Genomic DNA, 18,336 nt, shown 5'->3' with positions numbered 1-18,336 from the left:
ATTACAGAACAGGGTTTCAGTCGTTTTTATATTGAAGAGTGATCCGCCCATCTCTGAGTCACTCTTTACAGCCGTAGCATAGAAAAGGAATGGTTTAATCCTCTAGAACTCATATTCAGTAAATTAGAATATTTTTGAAAACTCTATTCATTATTAAAGAAGAAAAAATATTATGCAGATTAATTACACACAGAACAGTGTTTATAACCTTCATAATTAGCTTTGACTTTCTGCTTACACAATATTTAAGATAATAATATTACATCAGACGAATATTACATCACAACATCAAAAAGATGTTTTCATTGCAGAAATGCTGGTTTGGTGAGAACAGTATATAATACATGCTTAAGGGTTGTTGCTTGTCAAAAGAAACTAATCTGAACACACATTTCAATTTATTAAATATGAGAATATCGAACTGAGTTTGGCAACCCTTAGTCTCAATGCAACATAAACAACCAAGATAAATGAAAACTGATTCACTGGTGCATGAGCTGAAATTGAGCTTGAAATTTGTTTACAATTTCAAAATGAACTTTCACCATAAACCTATTCATGTTTATGGTGAAACATGAATGCTTGAGAAACTGAACACTTAAGATATTAAACATGGGCAACAAGAAGCAAAGTTTCACACAATACCATTTATAATGTTTTTTTTTGTCTAGATTAATAAGGTCAAACTTGAAACCACAGAGCAACTGCCTTCTGTTTAACTCAATTTCCACAAACCAGTGGGTGTGCAAAAGAAAAAAGAAATCCTTGAATTTTCTGAAAAGCAATAAGTCCTCCAGAGTGAGGTTCCTCTCCTGTAAAGTCTGCTCATGCATTTTTAACACAGCAAACAAAATGCCACAAACCAAAAGGGCAGAGGTAAGAGCAGCTGACCTGGCGTCGTCTTATTTTCACAATTCACAAAATGTCTTTTATTGGCTCACATGAATGGCAGCATGGAGTAGAGAAAGAATTGAAACAGGGGCCTGATGGAAAAGCATAAAGGACAAAAACAGACGGGGGGGACGATGTGCACACAAACACACGTTCTTTATTCAGAGACGACACACGCACAAAAACAATCAAAACAGCTATTTAAGAAAATGACAGAGCATGATGGTTCTGTAAAATTGCTTCAGAACAACAACAGTGTTGTTGTAATAATTTTCAGGAACTTTACGACCTGAGCTCTTCTGCCATGCTGACATAAATTCACTCCTCATTGTAGAGCATCTATTTTGTGTGTAACAAGGCTTTATTATTCTAATTACTGAAAATTATTATTTTTTTTTATCACTGATCAATCAAATGCAGATGTGGTTATCACATACATTTGTATTTGTTATATAACTGATTAAATCCAGCAAAGAAGTGTTGATGAGATTCAGTTATAAGAAAATCAACCTGTGCTTATTTTAGCCAAGATGTTAGATCTTTACAACTATCCTATTCTGATTAATATCATTTTAGTACTTCCTCTTGGATGTCTTTTTAAAGATTATTTAATTGCATTAATCACTTTTATTACTTAAATTTTAACAGTGCACTTTCTGTCTTTACAGTATTTCTTTTGTGTATATATTTTTTTTATTTTTGCATAAATGTGTACCCTCACTATGGGACGAACTAATTACAAAGTGCTCTACAAAGGTCACAGTAGGCTCTAAATTTACTTTTATAAGCTCTCAACTTTTGTAGCAGCATCTGACATATTAGGGTTTTAAAAAGAAATGGTAATTTGAATTTAGGACACAAGCAATTCAAATTCTCAGACATGGACAAGGACTTTTGGAGATAAAAGTTATGGTAGCTAATTTGAATGATAAAGGCGGCGTACCCGAGGTAAGAGAAGAATGCAAAATGGCTGGTTTGAACAAGGAGAGAGACTGCAGACATTTTTAATCCCAGATTTTTAGTGTTTAACTCAAGAAACAACAGCAAACCATGGTTTTAGTTAGGACTGGTTTTGACTGACTGGAGGCTTGACTGAAACAAGATAAACTGACCTTTAAAGTAAAGCATCAATAGTGACAGTAAAGAATGAAAGTAGGATTAATGAGTTCTGTTATAAGCCTTGAGGAAAAGATTGTTGCTTGGAATCGACATGTTCATCACCTATTAACTCTGGTTTACTCGCCTGTCATCTCTTCACTGCTCGATTTCTTCCTTTGCTTCCACATGACATCTCCTCCCCTTGCCTCCATCCTCCCTTTCCGTCTCCTCCTCCCACTGCTCCACCCCTTTCCCGGTCTGTTCATTTTCTCATCCTTTTCCATATCTGTGCTATTAAAACCAATAAATTATTAAACCTATTGCGATAATCAATCAATAACACTTTTTCTTAGAGGGTTAGACCTCTTAATAATTTAATAATCCTTGGGTGGAGGGGGCTCTTCACCCAGAGGAGCATGTGTAAGTGTGTTTACGTGTGAGTGCGCATGCGTACAATCCCCTGGTATTCTTCTGCATCTGTGTGCACCTGTGTGTGGCTGTTATTTGCTTTGATTGAGGCAGGCATTATTGAGGCAGACTGGCTCTGATGAGGGTCATGAAAGACTAATTAGACCTTTAACTCACATTTCCAGAGATGCAGGAAAAGGTTGTAATTAGAATGACTAAAGCACAGGTGCAAAGGGGTAAACAAACCCATTTTATGCCATATTCCAAGTCTTCTTTCATCAAAACAAACGGATCTCTTAAAAAAAAACATGCTGTTCTACAAATGTAGCACTGCAGCCTCTATGTGCAAAGTCTTAGAATGCTTGTCCATTGATGGGAAAAAAATGCTTAATATTACAGCACAAATATTTTTGTTTTTATACATTTCAATACAATTAAATATTTCACCTCACCAAGTAGATTTTAAAATCAGACAAAAGTGACTTTTGTAAACACAATATACGGTTTTAAAATTATTGTGTTTATGATGGAAAATAATGAACGGATGAACATTGCACCGTTCTTGTATCATCAAGTTTTTGTTTTAGTGAAAATATTTGGCAATGATTCTTTTACATCACAATGGGAGAACTCTGACCCACTCTTATTTGTATTTATTTTTTGTATTCAGTCACATCAAAGGGCCAAAGCATCAGAATCAGATTTAGATTCAGACTTGAATCCAGGCTGCTCCAAAACCTTCTGTTTTGTTTCTTTGAGGCGTCCAGAGCAGGACTTGATGATGTGCTTGGATCACTGCCCTGCTTGACAACCCAAGTGTGCTTGAGCTTAAAGGTCACAAATAGATGGCTGGGCATTTTCTGGTAGAGAGCAGAATTTCAGTAAGTGGTGTGTTTCTGAAAATCAAATTATTTCCGAAGATAATTAATGGCTGGAACCCTAAAAGCAAGTAAAACCTCTACCGTATCATTGGCAGACCTATTTGAATGCTTGTTTTTTCATAAAAGAGTAGACATCATTTGTGAACTGGGACTGGAAATGGATGTTGAAATAATGACTCACCTTTAAGAGTCTGTACATGCTGAGGGTGCAGTAAGATAACTTGATCATGAGCAGGAGCTTTAACAATATATATATTTGTGAGCTGTGAGCAATACCAAAAGATGTAGTTTTCAAGGAGCACAGTTCTTGTACTTACAAGACAATGCCAGATGGTACTGCAATAATGCAACACACTTAAAACCTGAATAGAGATCTATCAAAAGTGACTGTGCTCGGTGACTCAGACGGTGGAGCGAGGTTGTCCTGGGTTAGATTACCAGTCTCAGGCCATTTGCTACAAGTCTTCCTCCTGTCCTTCCTCCCTATTCCTTGTTCATTCTGCTGTTCAATGTAAATAAAATCTTTTTAAAAGTAACTCAAATAAATGTATCTTTTGTCACAGCAGCATGTTGACACTGAATGTCCTTTAAGTATTGGCATCCCCACTACTGTTAAATCTTTGTACAGTGATGCAGCACTTCTATAACATTTCACAAAGCACACTGAGAGAGGGATTGTTGACCATCCCACTTTGCAAATAGAGTACTCTAGATAAGTCAGAGTCTTGTGTCCTGTCTTATTCTGACATTTCTTCTGCTCACATCAAGATTTATACAAGATTTATATATCTGGACAAATTCAGCCATACAAAGGCTTCTGAAAGATCCATTGATGATTCATATTTACCTTTAGATGTGTGGATATTTTAAAAAGTTCATAATGTCATGAACACTACAGGGTTTTCTGGACCTTCAGAGATAAAAACAGGTTAATAGCATCACTGATCTTCCAGTACATTTAAAGTGTGGGTATAACATATTTAGTAGGTACACAGTGCTATTTTATAGTACAATCAAGTGTTACATTGAGTTCTTAAAACTCAATCTAAATATCAAACGTAACTTAAAAGAAATTTGACACTGAAAATGGCCTCTGTCTCTTTAAGAATCTCCTGCCCGTTCCAACACGTCCCTGTTAGAGCGTAATCACAATGATGCTCTTCCATGTCTCTCCTGACTACCCTGCTCTGAAATAAAATCTTGCTGAATATTCCCATTTTGAGGGTCATGTATTTCATGCTTAGTGACACATTTTGGCCCCAGGGAGTCTTTACTCTCAATAATTCAAGGAAGGGCGTTTTTACTCTTTCCTTGGTTCCACTCTAACCTGCCTCTATCTATCAATAACAACTCTTCAATCAAACAGAAAAGTCTACTCTAATCCTTAAATTACCCCCTAAATCTTAACAAAGTGTCACAAAACATCCTGGGTGATGGGATTGGAGGTCTCCTCTTACCCCAACAAGAAACAAAGTTGTCACTCTGAGAATTACTAAGGTCAAACAGGGGGTCATATTGTAACCTTTAGACATGTTTGTTAGAAGATTTAGGTAGAGAGCAGCTTTGAATAACTAATGCTGTGGCATAGCTTTTGGACAACATACTGCTCTTCTTCAATAATTCAAGTTAGATTAAAAGGAAAGTAAGAAACATATGTGTTTTGTGATTGATGGAGCAGTTCAAGGATGCTTAGGTTTTAAACACATCTGTTCATCATATGTCACAATAACTCCCCACCTGCTGAAGCGTCATCTGTTCATCTGTTTAAGATTATATCCTTATCTGTCTCTGAACTGATTATTTTTCAGTTAAAGAACAAGATGGGAGCACGTGCAAGAAGAAAACAATATCTTGCATCCATCTATTTGTTTTCTATACCCTCTGGTGGCAAAAAGGGGGCCACTAGGGGGCCCCCTTTTTGCCCTCTGGTGGCAAAAAGGGGTGAGAGGCAGGATAAAACTATGTTGGTAGAGACACCAATGACTAAAAATTGTAAAAGCCTTCAGATCCTGGTCGCATATCCTGTCAAGTTTTTACTCTTTAGTTATTTATGAATATAACTGAGACGGTGTTAACTTAGAAGGAGCTACACTATGACCTGTTCACAACATTATTTAGGATGCTCAGTCAAAAAGTTTAACGGTAAGTGTATTATATGCTGCTGTCATAAAACTTTATCCTTATAAGATCTGGACACACTGCAGTCTCCTACTTTTTTTTGACCGTAAGTAAAAATAAATAATGATAAAATATTATCCTCACAATGCTTGAGACACTAAGTTTCCATTTTGAGGACGGTTTTCTTCAAGCTTTGTTTCCTTCTGAAACAGAGTAGACAACAGACTTTTTTAGTCCCTGTTTGTGACTTTCATGAATGAGATTCCAAGGTGAGACAAGAAACATATGTGATATGGAATGAAGAGGTCAGATCTCTGCTTTTCATCTCAGGTGGAGAAGTTCTGGTGCTTTGAAGGGAAGCTGTTCTTGTTTCAGCTTTGCAATCACAGGACTCTACCTTAAGATTGTGAAAAATAACAAAGTATGTTATTTTCTTGTTAGTTAAAGTTATACGTTCTTAATATCTTCATTTTTTATTTATTTATTTTTACAATTCCCCTTTCAGTTTGACACAGATCACATGACACAAACATCTGAAAAGCAAGAACTTTGGGGGGAAGGGGTTTTCCTGGGATGAGCAAGTGTCCGAGAATGCAACCAATGATTTTCTTTTTCCTTATTTCTGGTTAAGCATTGAACCATGCAATATGTTCCTGAACACGGGAAGTCTTTGAAAATGTTGTACTCCCACTGGTACCATTAACCTGAGATGGATGTTTAATATTTCCCAGCATAATTTTGCCAGATGTTGGTTGGACAGAACCGTCTGGGAAACCATTCATAAAAGAGAGTCCATCTAAAAAATACCTTCAGGGGATTTTTAAGGGGAAACCTTTCTACATATCCACACAAAAACTTGTTGGTTATTTGCTTCACCCAACTGCAAATATTTGATGAAAAATTCTGCCAGACGTAAAATTAATTTGTACAATGTTATCAATTTCAATGGATTCGGTGCAAGACTTTAGTTCACAATAAAGAGCACATTTTTTTCACTTAACATTAGCCTTTATATAATGAATTAGTACATACTAATGCTAGATAACCTCTTAATTAAAACAAATTAATTGGTCAATATTAGTCAGCACAGACAGGCAATACTTAAGATAGGTATGCATTTTGTATTTCATTCTGATGTTTGATTTGAATGTCACATCTACTTGTCTGGATGCATTTTGCTTCTTCTATGTGATTGGTTGATTTGGTTTTGCATTAACAGGTAATATACATGAACTAAATAAAGTGGCCACTGAGCATAAGTCATACCCAAACTTACTCCAACTCCTTTCTGCACATAAGCAAGAAAATAAGTGAAGACCCTGAAAAAAATCTCCCCTTTGCTCTCAGTACAAGATACACAAGTTTCAGATTGCAGTTAGAGTCATTCTTTGTTCTCTTGTTGTGTGTTTTTGCTGGCATATTTTGCTGATCCTTTAACTTACTATTAGTGTTTTTTCAATGTTTTTGATGCGATTAAAGAAGGTTGTCATCATTTCAGAACAACTTGCCACCCAATCTGCGCAGAGTTTCACAGCCACCGATGCACAATGGCCTGATATTTCCAGTAGCAGGTCCATTTCAGACACCATGCTGAGTCCTGTTTTTTTCCCATTGTTTTATATTGCTACAGCATCCCGACCTTGCAGAAGAACTGTGATGAAAGAATTGAAGATATGAAGCAGGATGGAGACTACCACACTCAGATGGCAGATGTACTTCATCTTACATATTAATTACCCTCCCGAGACAGTGTATGTGCCAGTCTGTCTCTGTGTTTCCCTCCATCCATCATCAGCACTCACTCTGTTTAACCTTAACTGCTCTGTGAACTTTATGCTATCTCTGTGCTGCGAATGACTGAATGTAGTCTGTTTTATGTGTGTGTCTCTTTGTTTTATGTGCTAATAGGCAGAACATCTGAAACTAAAGGTTATGACAGGGGATCTTACTGGCGTCCATCCATTGACGCCTTTAGGTCGCCTTGGTCTGAGGTCTTACTGGACGCTGACACAGGACTATCAGAGCTTGTCGTCTCCTGGGATTTCTTTTCTTTCACAGACTCAACCTGACAAAATGCTGACATAAAAGGGAGGCATCTTTGTCTCCTTCACTGAATGTCTCAGTAACGGTCAAACAATAATAGGCACATTTTTTTACAAAGCTATGCATTTTACTGTCCATATTTCTCTGGTATTTTTGGAACATTTGCAAAACACACTTTTATTATACATTTTATTAAAAGGATATCTGCTGCTAAAATTTCTAGTTCAAGAACCCAATTTGGGATGAGTCTTTTCCAAATTCATGCATGTGTAGGTGGACATTAACATTTCTTTCCCTGGGAAAAGAAGAGGCTAGCAGCCAGTCTTAAAGCCTTTACTTTATTTGTTAAGATTGCTTGAATGCTGCCTAAGTTATTGAAAGGAGCTTGAAAGCTAACATTTCAATTATTTTTTTGTTGAATTTCCAAGACTGTTATTTTTAAATGTCATGAAAATAATCTTTTGGATGGCCTTCTCATGACTTGTGCAGAGGCACTGTATGGTTGTTTAGCATAAATGTGTGTGCATGTCTGTTTGGCCATCGAATATCTCCAGAGTTCTGTCTACAGAGCAGAATGTACTTCCTGTTTCCTGCTTTGTCGACCAGTGATAACCTGATACACCCTGGAGAAAACTGTGGTGGCAGGGGTAGAGTTGAAGTGTGTGTGTGTGTGTGTGTGTGTGTGTGTGTGTGTATGCAAAGGGATGGGGTGCAAAAAGAAAAAAATGAATAAAACAAGCCATAACTGCTTGAGGTTCAAGCAAGCAAACATGTTCAAAGCACTCGCCCCCTTAGAGAGTTTTATAGACAGGAATGTTTTTGTTTTAGCATTTTTGTCACACTTCATTGTTATAGCTCATCAAACAAATTCTAATATCAGACTGTTTCTAAGAGCGATTTTCATTAACAACACTCATCTGTATTTATTCTCCTTATCATCCATAATTAAACACATTTTTTGGGAAAGTTTAGTCAATTTTCTCCAGTGATGCCTGACCTTATCTATCCCTAGCTCTGTAAAATTAAATATTCACTGAAATACAACCCATCTGATAACATGAAATAAGCATAAAAATGAAAAAGGTCTGAACTAAAGAAATTCAAGAACAAAATTAAAAACAAACTCACTGACACATATCAGACTGGAAAGGTTTACAAAGCTAGCTCCAGCAAATCAGTCTGAAAACCATGACCCACAATGGGTTAGACATGAAACAACAGTGCATGTTCCTGGAAATGCTCAGACAATCAAAATTAATCCAGTATTTACTCCAGTACTTGACAGTATTGCAGGCCTCACTTGTTGTAGTACAGTATTCAACAATAAGAAAGAGGTTAAAAGGGAAATTTATCGGAGATTTCTTACATTAAAGCTATTGCTAAAAACAGAAAGACCCGTCTCAATTTAGCCAAACAAAGCAGAACAAAAATAAATAAATTAGGGAGTGAATAGTTTTTTCATTGCTGTATGCACTATTGTACTTGAAAAAGGAGCAAATCAAGCAAGAACTCCTGGAATATCTTAATTTCCCTCTAAGAAAATAAAATACCCATTCAGTCCCACCAGAAGTGTAAAACACGAGCATTAGATTCCATCTTGTTGGATAGAAGCATCTATCTCATGGATCCAGCTGCTGGACACAAAGCTGTTCGTTGTTCAATTCTCCTTAATTGGTGTCAAGTGTTCCTCATTTGCATATGCATGCCAGTAGGGCATCTCATTGGACGAGAGGTGGGAATGGAAACGGGCTGAAAAGCCGCCGAGAGAGGGAGGAAGAGAGTGTTGTTAAAAAGAGGGAGGCTAAATGGAGGAATGAATGAACAAACAAGTAAATAACAGACGGGATGTGAGTAAGTGCTTCTAGAAAAATCAGTCTCTTTGGTTGCCACGGCAACGAGAGGTGCAAGTTGGCTTTGCTCCCCGTGTAACCAATTATGCATGTGTGTGTGTGTGTGTGTGTGTGTGTGTGTGTGTGTGTGGGTGTACTGTCTATGACTATTGATATGCAAACGAGAAGGCGACTCCACGTCAGCTTGTAAAAATGTTTCCAGGTCGCTTGACTTTAACGTCGTGTGTTTGCATCTGCCGTTTGTGCCAAGCTGACTCCCGTCATTCTGTCATGAGCTGGCGCTTCTGCCATTTAATTGCACACGCAAGTGAACAAAGCCAATGATTTTGCACTGTTGGGTGACAGTTGACAAAAAGCCAGGCAAAGGGGCGCTTGAGAGCACAATCACAAGTGGCTCTCTGGCAGGAGACGCAATCCATTGTGTGACATGTTTACTTTAGGCATGGGGAGTTAAAAAAAACAAACAAAAAAAACTTCTTTCACGTCTGTCTTGCGGCCACCTTGTGTCATATAATACATACGTGGTTAATCTGTAATCCTTTTTAAAATTAGTTTAGGAAAACACTTTCAAGTATGAAACCTGTCAAAGTTCGATTAAATAAAATATTTATTTCTGTAAAAAAAAAAAAAAATCCAAAGACAATGAGTTATTTACTTCAGTGTGCCACAAAATAACCACATTTTGGGTTGAGGGTGGTTTAGTTATGTTATTTGTAGAATAAAACATAAATAAGAAAAGCTAATTAGAAGGACTTTCTTGAAATATTAACCGTAAAGCATTTCCCCCTTTCATAAGTGTTGAAGAATTGTAAAAACCAACATGCTAAGGATGTAAATATGTAGTATAAATGTGACACTTGTTAACCTGTTGAAAATATATCACTGCATCAGCGTTATGGACCACCCCAAAGTGACATGAGAGCTGCACCAAAAAAATTTAACACAAAACCTTATTACAATATCATTCTTTCCAAATTCTAAGAAAAAGAATACCTTTGTTTTTCTGACAGAAATGAGTAAGCTTTTTGACTTGCGATCCAGAGAAACTCACATTATAATTACTTGCTGGAGGCCATACTTGGCTCCCATATTAAGGCTTCATGCTGTTTGATTTGTATAGGAAATTGGTCTGAATATGATGTCACATCTCAGTTAAGCACAGTTCAGTTATGCAATCCATTGGAACTGCAAAATTGTATGTTTGCCAGTGGGAAATGCAACAAGAGTTTTCCTTGTAGTTAGGATTCTGACCTTACCAGACCTTTGACTGGCAAGGTCAAAGGTCTGCAGGCAGTTCCAAGTTTCATAACTCGTGTAGTTCTTTCACATATGAAACCACTGGGAAATACTACTAGTAATGACTGTAGTGATCAACTACATCTGCCACACAAGACAATAAGTTGCATGCATGTAACTGTGCCACTGCAAAAGGTCCCTTTGTTAGCACGTTCAGTTTTTTTTTTTACATTTCGTTATGCTCTACAGTTTAATCATAGAACACTGGTGGTTCAAATTGCACTCTGATCCTACTATTTCTCTGTTTTATTGAATATTTAGCAAAACAATTAAAACATTAACTTATGTATTCCTTGGATATTATAGCGGTTGTGCATTTTTAAACAACAATATCAATCTTTCTGAACATTTTTGCTACAACTGAAACTAACTATATTCACACATACATAATAAAGTACAGTCTGTTTAAATTGGTGAATTTGATACACGTTTTTCTATCGTCAGTCATATTATAGCACATTTAATAAATATGACTGTCCCTTGCTGTTTTAAATACTGAGTAATTTGATAACTTGTTAATGAGCAGCTAATTTTTGTTAAAATCCTAGACATAAGATTTTTTTTCTTTGAAAAGTTACGATGTCCACAAAAAAACATGTATAGGAAAATGTTGCATTAATAATTCTTTATGTTGGTAATTTCACAAATAAAGTTCAAATATTTGAATTCAAAAACGTTGTTTTGTCATTTCATACATTTTAAATTTTTTGTGTTTTTGCATGAAATGAAGCCGTTTGCTACCGAATGCTACGTACCACCCACCCATCATAACACCATGATTAGGACATTTTGTAGCCACTTTGACAATTAATAATTTAATTTCATACAATCTACTTAAAATCTTCTGCAAAGAAATAATGAAAGAGTTTGTTCAGTGTTGTATAGGTGTCCAGGTGAAATAGGTGTTCAGATGTTTGGTGGCTGTTTAAGCGTTTCTTTTCTTCATAATCTGCAGTGACTCCTCATTGAAGATTTCTGCACACAAAATTACAATATTCAACATGCACACACACCCACATACACACACATGCAGCTATCCTTCCCTTGTGCTCTGCCATGACACGCAGCCTGTACACACAGGTCTTTGTTGGGCTGTTCTTTGTGAACTTGTACCTTTTCAGGGAGTCATTCTGTCCCTCTGCGGGACCACCAGTGAGTTAGAGAAGCTGCCAAGTCAGACTCCAGCACTAATTGGCTACACTATTAGACGCCCACAGAGCCACACTTTGACTACAGCAATGAGCTCATCAGTGTGAGGACGGAGATTGGGCAAAGTGCCTGCAAGAATGCATGAGACACAGAGAGGCAGAGGGAGAGGGATTCCTAATTAGTGGTCTCCGCTGGACATGAGAAACCTGCAGCAGCACTTCAAACCATTCTACCCCTGCAGGACTCATACATTCATACGCATGCACTATATCCCCTCTTTTGACCAGTTCTCTTAATTGGTTGGATTGTGTTGATGTTTGTGGCAGTGGCTGGAGGAAAGAGGGCCGCCTTTTGTGTGATGCTCTTGAGAAGCTGTGATTGACAGCTGGGACAGGAAGTGAGGGCGTGGGGCTTAAAGCGGAAAGCAGCTTTTCTCTCTGCGCTGCTTTTCCCAGATTAACATGCCTCTCCACCTCTTCAGATTCCTCTCGTCCTCCTCTGTACTTTTGCTCTCGCTTTTCCCCTCTCTGAGTCTTCCTGTCCACTTATATCCATTTACGTTGAGCATCACTCAGAGCTTATTTTCAGGACATTTGCAGAGGCTTTTTGTCACCCCCTCCTTGCCCTTGTCATTTCCTGAGAAGAAAAAGATTATGTTTCTCGGTGCACTTAAGCAGCGGAGGTACACTGAACAAATGGTCGAACAACTGTGCCAATGAAATATAGTGATTGAGTATCTACTTATGCTCTATTAGCTGACAACAGGACTATGTAGACCCAAAAGTGCTAAATATATTCAGGAAGTTTAAAGGTTATTATAGTTTTGATACCAATGGTGCCTAATTTAAAATGACCCGCTAAAAAAGTCTTCAAAAATCCTCCTGTTTGCCTTAAAAAGGCTTTAGTGAAAACAAGAAGCTATATATAAATATGGAGGATGTGACAATTTTTCAGACTAAATCAAACAAAATTCTTTGCGGTAGCAGATGCCATTTGTGAGCATAAAGTTTCAGGTTAAAAAAAATGCTTTCATTTTGCAGTAAAAACTTTGTCATGCCTGGAGAAGCATTAAAACAATAAGCTTAGCTTAGCTTAGCTTGTCCTAACTGCTTAGCTCATTTTTCTCTGTGTCTGGGCAAAATGATGCAGTATGTCTGACAGATAAGCAATTATCTGTGCTTCCTTACATGAAAACCATATTTTAAATAACATATTGTGGGTAAACTAAATCCTGATAAGAGTTTCACTGAAAAATTCCTTGGAATAACAATTTAACCACCATATTAATTGAACTACCGTAGTTAAACTTTTGATAATAGACTGATTATTTGGCAAAAGGTGAGACTTACACAATCTCTATGTGGAGGCCTTATTCTATTATGTACTGATGCACTAAGTTTAACAATGCAGAAGTAAATCAACCAATCAGAGAGCCAGCTACAACTTAAAATATTTAAAGACATCAAGTGGTTAAAACTTTGATTAAAGTTAAAATGCTATATAACTTTCTAAATCTCTAATATTGGCCTAAACGTTGTGTAAAACTTCCATATTTAAACAAAAGAAAAGTATTGTTTTTTATCTGTTCTAATCTTTGTTTTCATTATTATATTATTTTCTGTAAAAACCTCCTGATTTTGACTGAAGGAGCAAAAAGGCAAATTTGAGAGAAGCATTCTTCAAAAGCTGAATTTTTAATCTTCATAGGTGTTTTTACATTGATATGCTGGGAGTCTCTTGAATGTCTGTGACCTGAAATCTGAGTTCTTACACATGTACCTGCAAGCTGGATCCTGACATTTAAATTAGTTCAAAAGCCAGATTTAGATCACCTTACTTTCCTGGAACTAGTTTAAAAATAGCATTGCACAAAAACAGAAGCATCTACTAGTGGTGTAGATTTCTTCTTATATCTTGCAATCCAAGATTTAAAAAAAAAAATGACCCAGTGTGGATATTCACAATTCTTTCTTGAGTGATCTTAGCAGAGGAGGCTCCTGGTGTAATTTTACACCTGAGGAACTGGCTAACTCTGCCAATTTGAGCAGAATCTGCCGTGGCCACAAATTACAGCAGATTCTGTAAGCAACACAAACTATCTTTACAGCTGCTTAGAAGACATGTTTTATAACTGACAAGCTACAGTCATACCTGAGGCCCAGCACTGAATAACAAAAACAATACAATAGACAAATATCTCTAACTGTTGACATTTCGACTTACTTCAAGTCCTTTGTTTGTTTGTTTTTTTTGTCTTCAAGTTACTTCTAACAACAAAACTGGGCGTCCACAGACCTGACCACAAGAAATTATTAAGATGACATTCAAATCTGGATTCCTATGGTAACATAGCAGCCAGACCATCGCGTCAGTCAATAACTGATCGCATAATGTTTACACAAGAAACCATACGTTTTTTCTCTCTGGCTGTAATAGCACTGTTTTTAAAGTATTAGTGACTGTAATAATATTATATTTTAAGCTGCAACAGCTGGTTAAACAAAAAAGTTAAGCTAAATTTTGACCTTTGATATGTATCCTTAGCAAAAAAACATTCCCACCCTAGTTCTATTCAGTTTGCAGGGTTTGTTTAGATATTTAGTGTCGGTATTACATTCACATAATATTGTTCATATGTGTTCTCTAATTTACCTGAACTAAAATCAGATGTTAATTCAAAATTATTGTTTTGTTTTTATTTTGTTGCAATTATTTATGTTGCAACATCCTATAATCAGGAGCTGAACATCAAAAAGTTTATATGCTTTATTAAGCGTTCATCATTTCTCTAGAACTGCTGTTTTGATAAGCAAATGCATTGAATTTTGTTAATCTAAAAACAGAGATGTTAATCAATCAGTATGCTGTTGAACCTTCTTAACTTGCAAAAACAATCTTATATCAAATAACAAGTACATTGTAGTTGGACAATATTGCTCTTAGTCTTTTGACACCATATTCAATCATGGTTGTTTTCCTTGTAACTCAATCTGTTGTAGCTATAAATTGAATACACAGGAATTTCATGGTAGCTCTCTTCTCCTCTTTCCCCCAGTTAAATAACTTTAATAAGCTGTCAAAGTTAAAATTGAAAATTGAGAAAAGAGCGTGTGAAGCAAAATCTTATCGTAATTTTTTAATGGTGGCTTTATTTATTGTAAACCATGATTTAGCTGGTCACTCCGTTCTCCATGCTGTTGTAGTGATTAGTCTACAGAACTGAGTATTGGTCAGTGTGAATAATGCTGCCAAACAATGATTGTGTTTTTGAACTTCAGTGTAGCGTGCTTTTATTTTGTATAATGGCAGAAACTTCCCTGATCCATTTGTCGGGAGTACTGCTAAGATTCTGAATAACTCATCAACAAAGCATGACAAGGGCCTGGAATGGAAAGATTTTATTTTCAGATTCCCATTATATTATAAAATACCTGACCAAAGTTTTTAGACAATTTTGTGGTGCCAGTGAACTTTTCTTCCACACAATTTTTTGACAAAGAGGAGGGAAGAAATGCAGCAAGGGCCCCAGAATAGAAATCAAGCCCTGAATGGCCCCTCAGCCTCTGCATTTGGAGCTCTGCTCTACCATTACACCTTCAATTGAAAACTGCTTTTTGATGCTTTTCTCCTTCAGACATTTTCCCTATTTGTACGCTTGTCTTTAGAGATAACCATTGCCAACACAAGCAAACTGTTTCGAGCATATCTTTCCCTGCAGCAAAGCTCGCTGATAAAATTACATTTTACTGCAGCTCATGAAGCAGCCTTTTTCAATTCACTAAAAGCTTGACATTTGTCCAACTCTTTGTAAAAATGTGTTAGTTCTAAAGATTTTGGACATGAATAAACTCATGATTTTAATAAAAAACCTGATTAAGAACAGAACATGCATAACTACCTTGACTGATCACCAATAACTTGACTACCTGAGCTAGTCTGGTCAAAATAAATGATCTAATTTCAAGGTTTATTCTAACAGGTCCAGAATTTTATGTATATAGCAATAAAATATAAAATCATTATGATACCTGTTAAAATTATCTGAATTAAGTAGTTGGTAAGTGGAACAGTCTTATTCCATTATTTGAGTCTCATTTTCCTCTCACTATAATTCAGTCTATTCAAATAGGGCTGGTTCCCAAAGGATAAAAAGAAACTTTCCCAAGGACAAATCTTCGTGCTCATCTCGTTGATAATTCAAGAAGCAATATGTCACAATTATATCACAATGTTGGTAACGTTAAGTTCACCAAGGCAAAAATAAAGAAATATACAACAGCTTTCCATGTTCACAATTTATTTCCTGATACTTGCCTTTTACCATCGATTTTATGCCACACTACTTAAATACACCATTTCTGCTCGTTTACAATCAAATAAAATACAGCCCACAAGGTGTAAACGTCAACTGTTCCAAACATAAATAAAATAGCACACAGTTTTACAATAAAATAAACTCACTCACACACACACACACATTGTTCAGGGTTTTTAAGATGTTCATGAGTGAAACGTGAAAGGACGTTAAGTCCAAGGATAGAAGAGGATTACAGAGGTTAAGGATGGAAGAAAAGAGAGGAAATAAGATAGGCAAAAGAAAAACGACAGATCTGATAGAAGCACACTTTAAGAGCTGAGCAGAATAATGGGACAACTTAAAATCATGGGCACATTCATACACTAAAAATGAGTCATACAAACATGCAGGATGCATATGAAAGACTTCATAAATTAAAAGTATTTCCAATAAAATATTTCAATAAGCCATGCACCATCTGTACAAATCCAAAAGAGACACATCCGCAAAAACAAAACCTCAAACTATTTCACAACTTAATAAGCAGCACCATCTGTTCTTACTGACAAGACATTCTGCAAATCAGCAAAACAAATACTCAAAAAAAAAAAAAAAAAAAAAAGATAAAGTGGTGGCAAAATTCCAGTTTTATCTTTTCTTAATGTCACATCAATGTGAGCATCACCTTATACTGAGCTCAGAGATCTTCAGAGGTGATTATATGTAACACAAAACAAGTTTTTACTCTCAGGTTTGTTCTTTGTTTCAAGTGTTTACTGGTTGTAGAAACAGTGCAAATAAATGTTTTTGGTTTCTGACAATCATGCTTATTGTTCATACTGCTTTAGAATACTGTGGATTGTGAAAACAAACACTGACGGTATACATTCAGTCTAAATGTTTAGCTGCTGTGCGTGTTTGAGCTTGTGAAAGTTTGTGTGTAGATATCGTAATTCATTAGGAATAAGGTGCATTTTCATAAAGATGTGAATGTTGTACATTCATGTGATATAATACATTCACTATGGGAAAAATGTGAAGGGTTAAAAATTAAGAAAGGTGATTTTACACAAACACAAGCACAGCTCACCAATCTTTCACAAAGAAGGCAGGGTGGTTCTCTCACTGGAAAGGAGTTTTTTTTTATTTTTTATCATACTGTTGCAGGGGAGGAGTTTCATATACTATCACTCCGATTATGTACATGTGAATCTCAGAGGCTGTATGGTGTCTGAGGCTTCAGAGGGTTGTAATTTGGTGCTGAAACGGTGAAAACATTCAGTGAAATCCATCCTTATTCTTGCAGCTGCTAATGCTAATATAGCTGAAGAGAAAGGCAGATAGTGTATGCACCTTGAGGAGCAACAAGCTGCTAACGGAAGCCAGACCAAGACGAACCCATCACAGAATACAGGTGTGACTATTTATCTGCATGACACAGTAGGAGGTGATGCATCTTTCTGTTTGAAAAGTGAAATCTTAAATTTGTTCAACTGATAACCCAAGCACTAATTGTCAAACCACCACATATGAGGGAGATTAACGCTAGTTCCTGTGAATAGTTTCAGAGTCTGACAGCTGATCGAAATTCTCTAGGACGTCACCGCAGAGATCGCTTTCAGGCTCTCCGTCCTCGTCGTTGCTTTCCGCGCTGTAGTCGATAGCCTCCAGAAAGGATGGTTCATCCTCCTCCAACACATAGGTAGTGGTACAGCTGCTGCAGAAACAAAACAAAAAACAATTTAAATGATATAACAAAAAACTTTTGTTACAACCAGGACAAAGGGTATTCTTTCTTCTTTTAATTTCTTAAAGAAATTATTAACAATGAGCAATGACAATTATGCATAGACCAATATGCAATTCTCAAGATAATTGTGCCAAACATTTATTAAATTTCAAATTTCAAAAATAGCACAAAATGACCCCAGGCTACAGCAGTCTACCTTTCCATTTTCAGTTTTAAACTATGACCTTACAAGGTTAGTGGAGATTTTCTGAGGGAAGTTTTTAGGAAAATGCAATTAGTAAGGGTTTCTTTACCTAAAGCAGACAGGTATTATATTGCAGTGAGGTTGTAAAAACTGTTCCAGCAATTAAAAAAAAAAAAAAAAAACCCAAACAATTACCAATTTTTAAAACCTAAATTCTGAAAAGTTCAAACAACATAAAAATAAGACAAAAAAAAAAACATACATATTAATGGTGTTTTAACTAAATTCATGTTGCTAACAAACGGTGCCTGTAAGCTCCCACCAATGAGGCTGTTTTTTTCCCTATGGGTCCTAATGGTTAAATGGTTGCT

At 36.4% G+C, this 18,336-nt stretch overlaps 1 protein-coding gene across 1 annotated transcript in view; it reads right to left on the bottom strand.

Moving 5' to 3' along the window:
- Nucleotides 1–16,014: 16,014 nt before the first annotated feature.
- agtpbp1 (ATP/GTP binding carboxypeptidase 1) overlaps nucleotides 16,015–18,336 on the bottom strand; it is a 34,816-nt gene continuing 32,494 nt past the window's right edge. Inside the window, 1 exon segment of the mRNA XM_055039269.1 lies at nucleotides 16,015–17,748. Within this exon segment, the coding sequence (XP_054895244.1) occupies nucleotides 17,577–17,748 (172 nt within the window). The 3' untranslated portion in view covers nucleotides 16,015–17,576.

Source organism: Poeciliopsis prolifica, unplaced genomic scaffold (genome assembly GCF_027474105.1).
Source record: "Poeciliopsis prolifica strain line A6 unplaced genomic scaffold, Auburn_PproV2 SCAFFOLD014, whole genome shotgun sequence".
Lineage (NCBI taxonomy): Eukaryota > Metazoa > Chordata > Actinopteri > Cyprinodontiformes > Poeciliidae > Poeciliopsis > Poeciliopsis prolifica.
The sequence above is the reverse complement of the archived record's forward strand: the minus strand, read 5'-3'. Positions and strand labels throughout refer to the sequence as shown.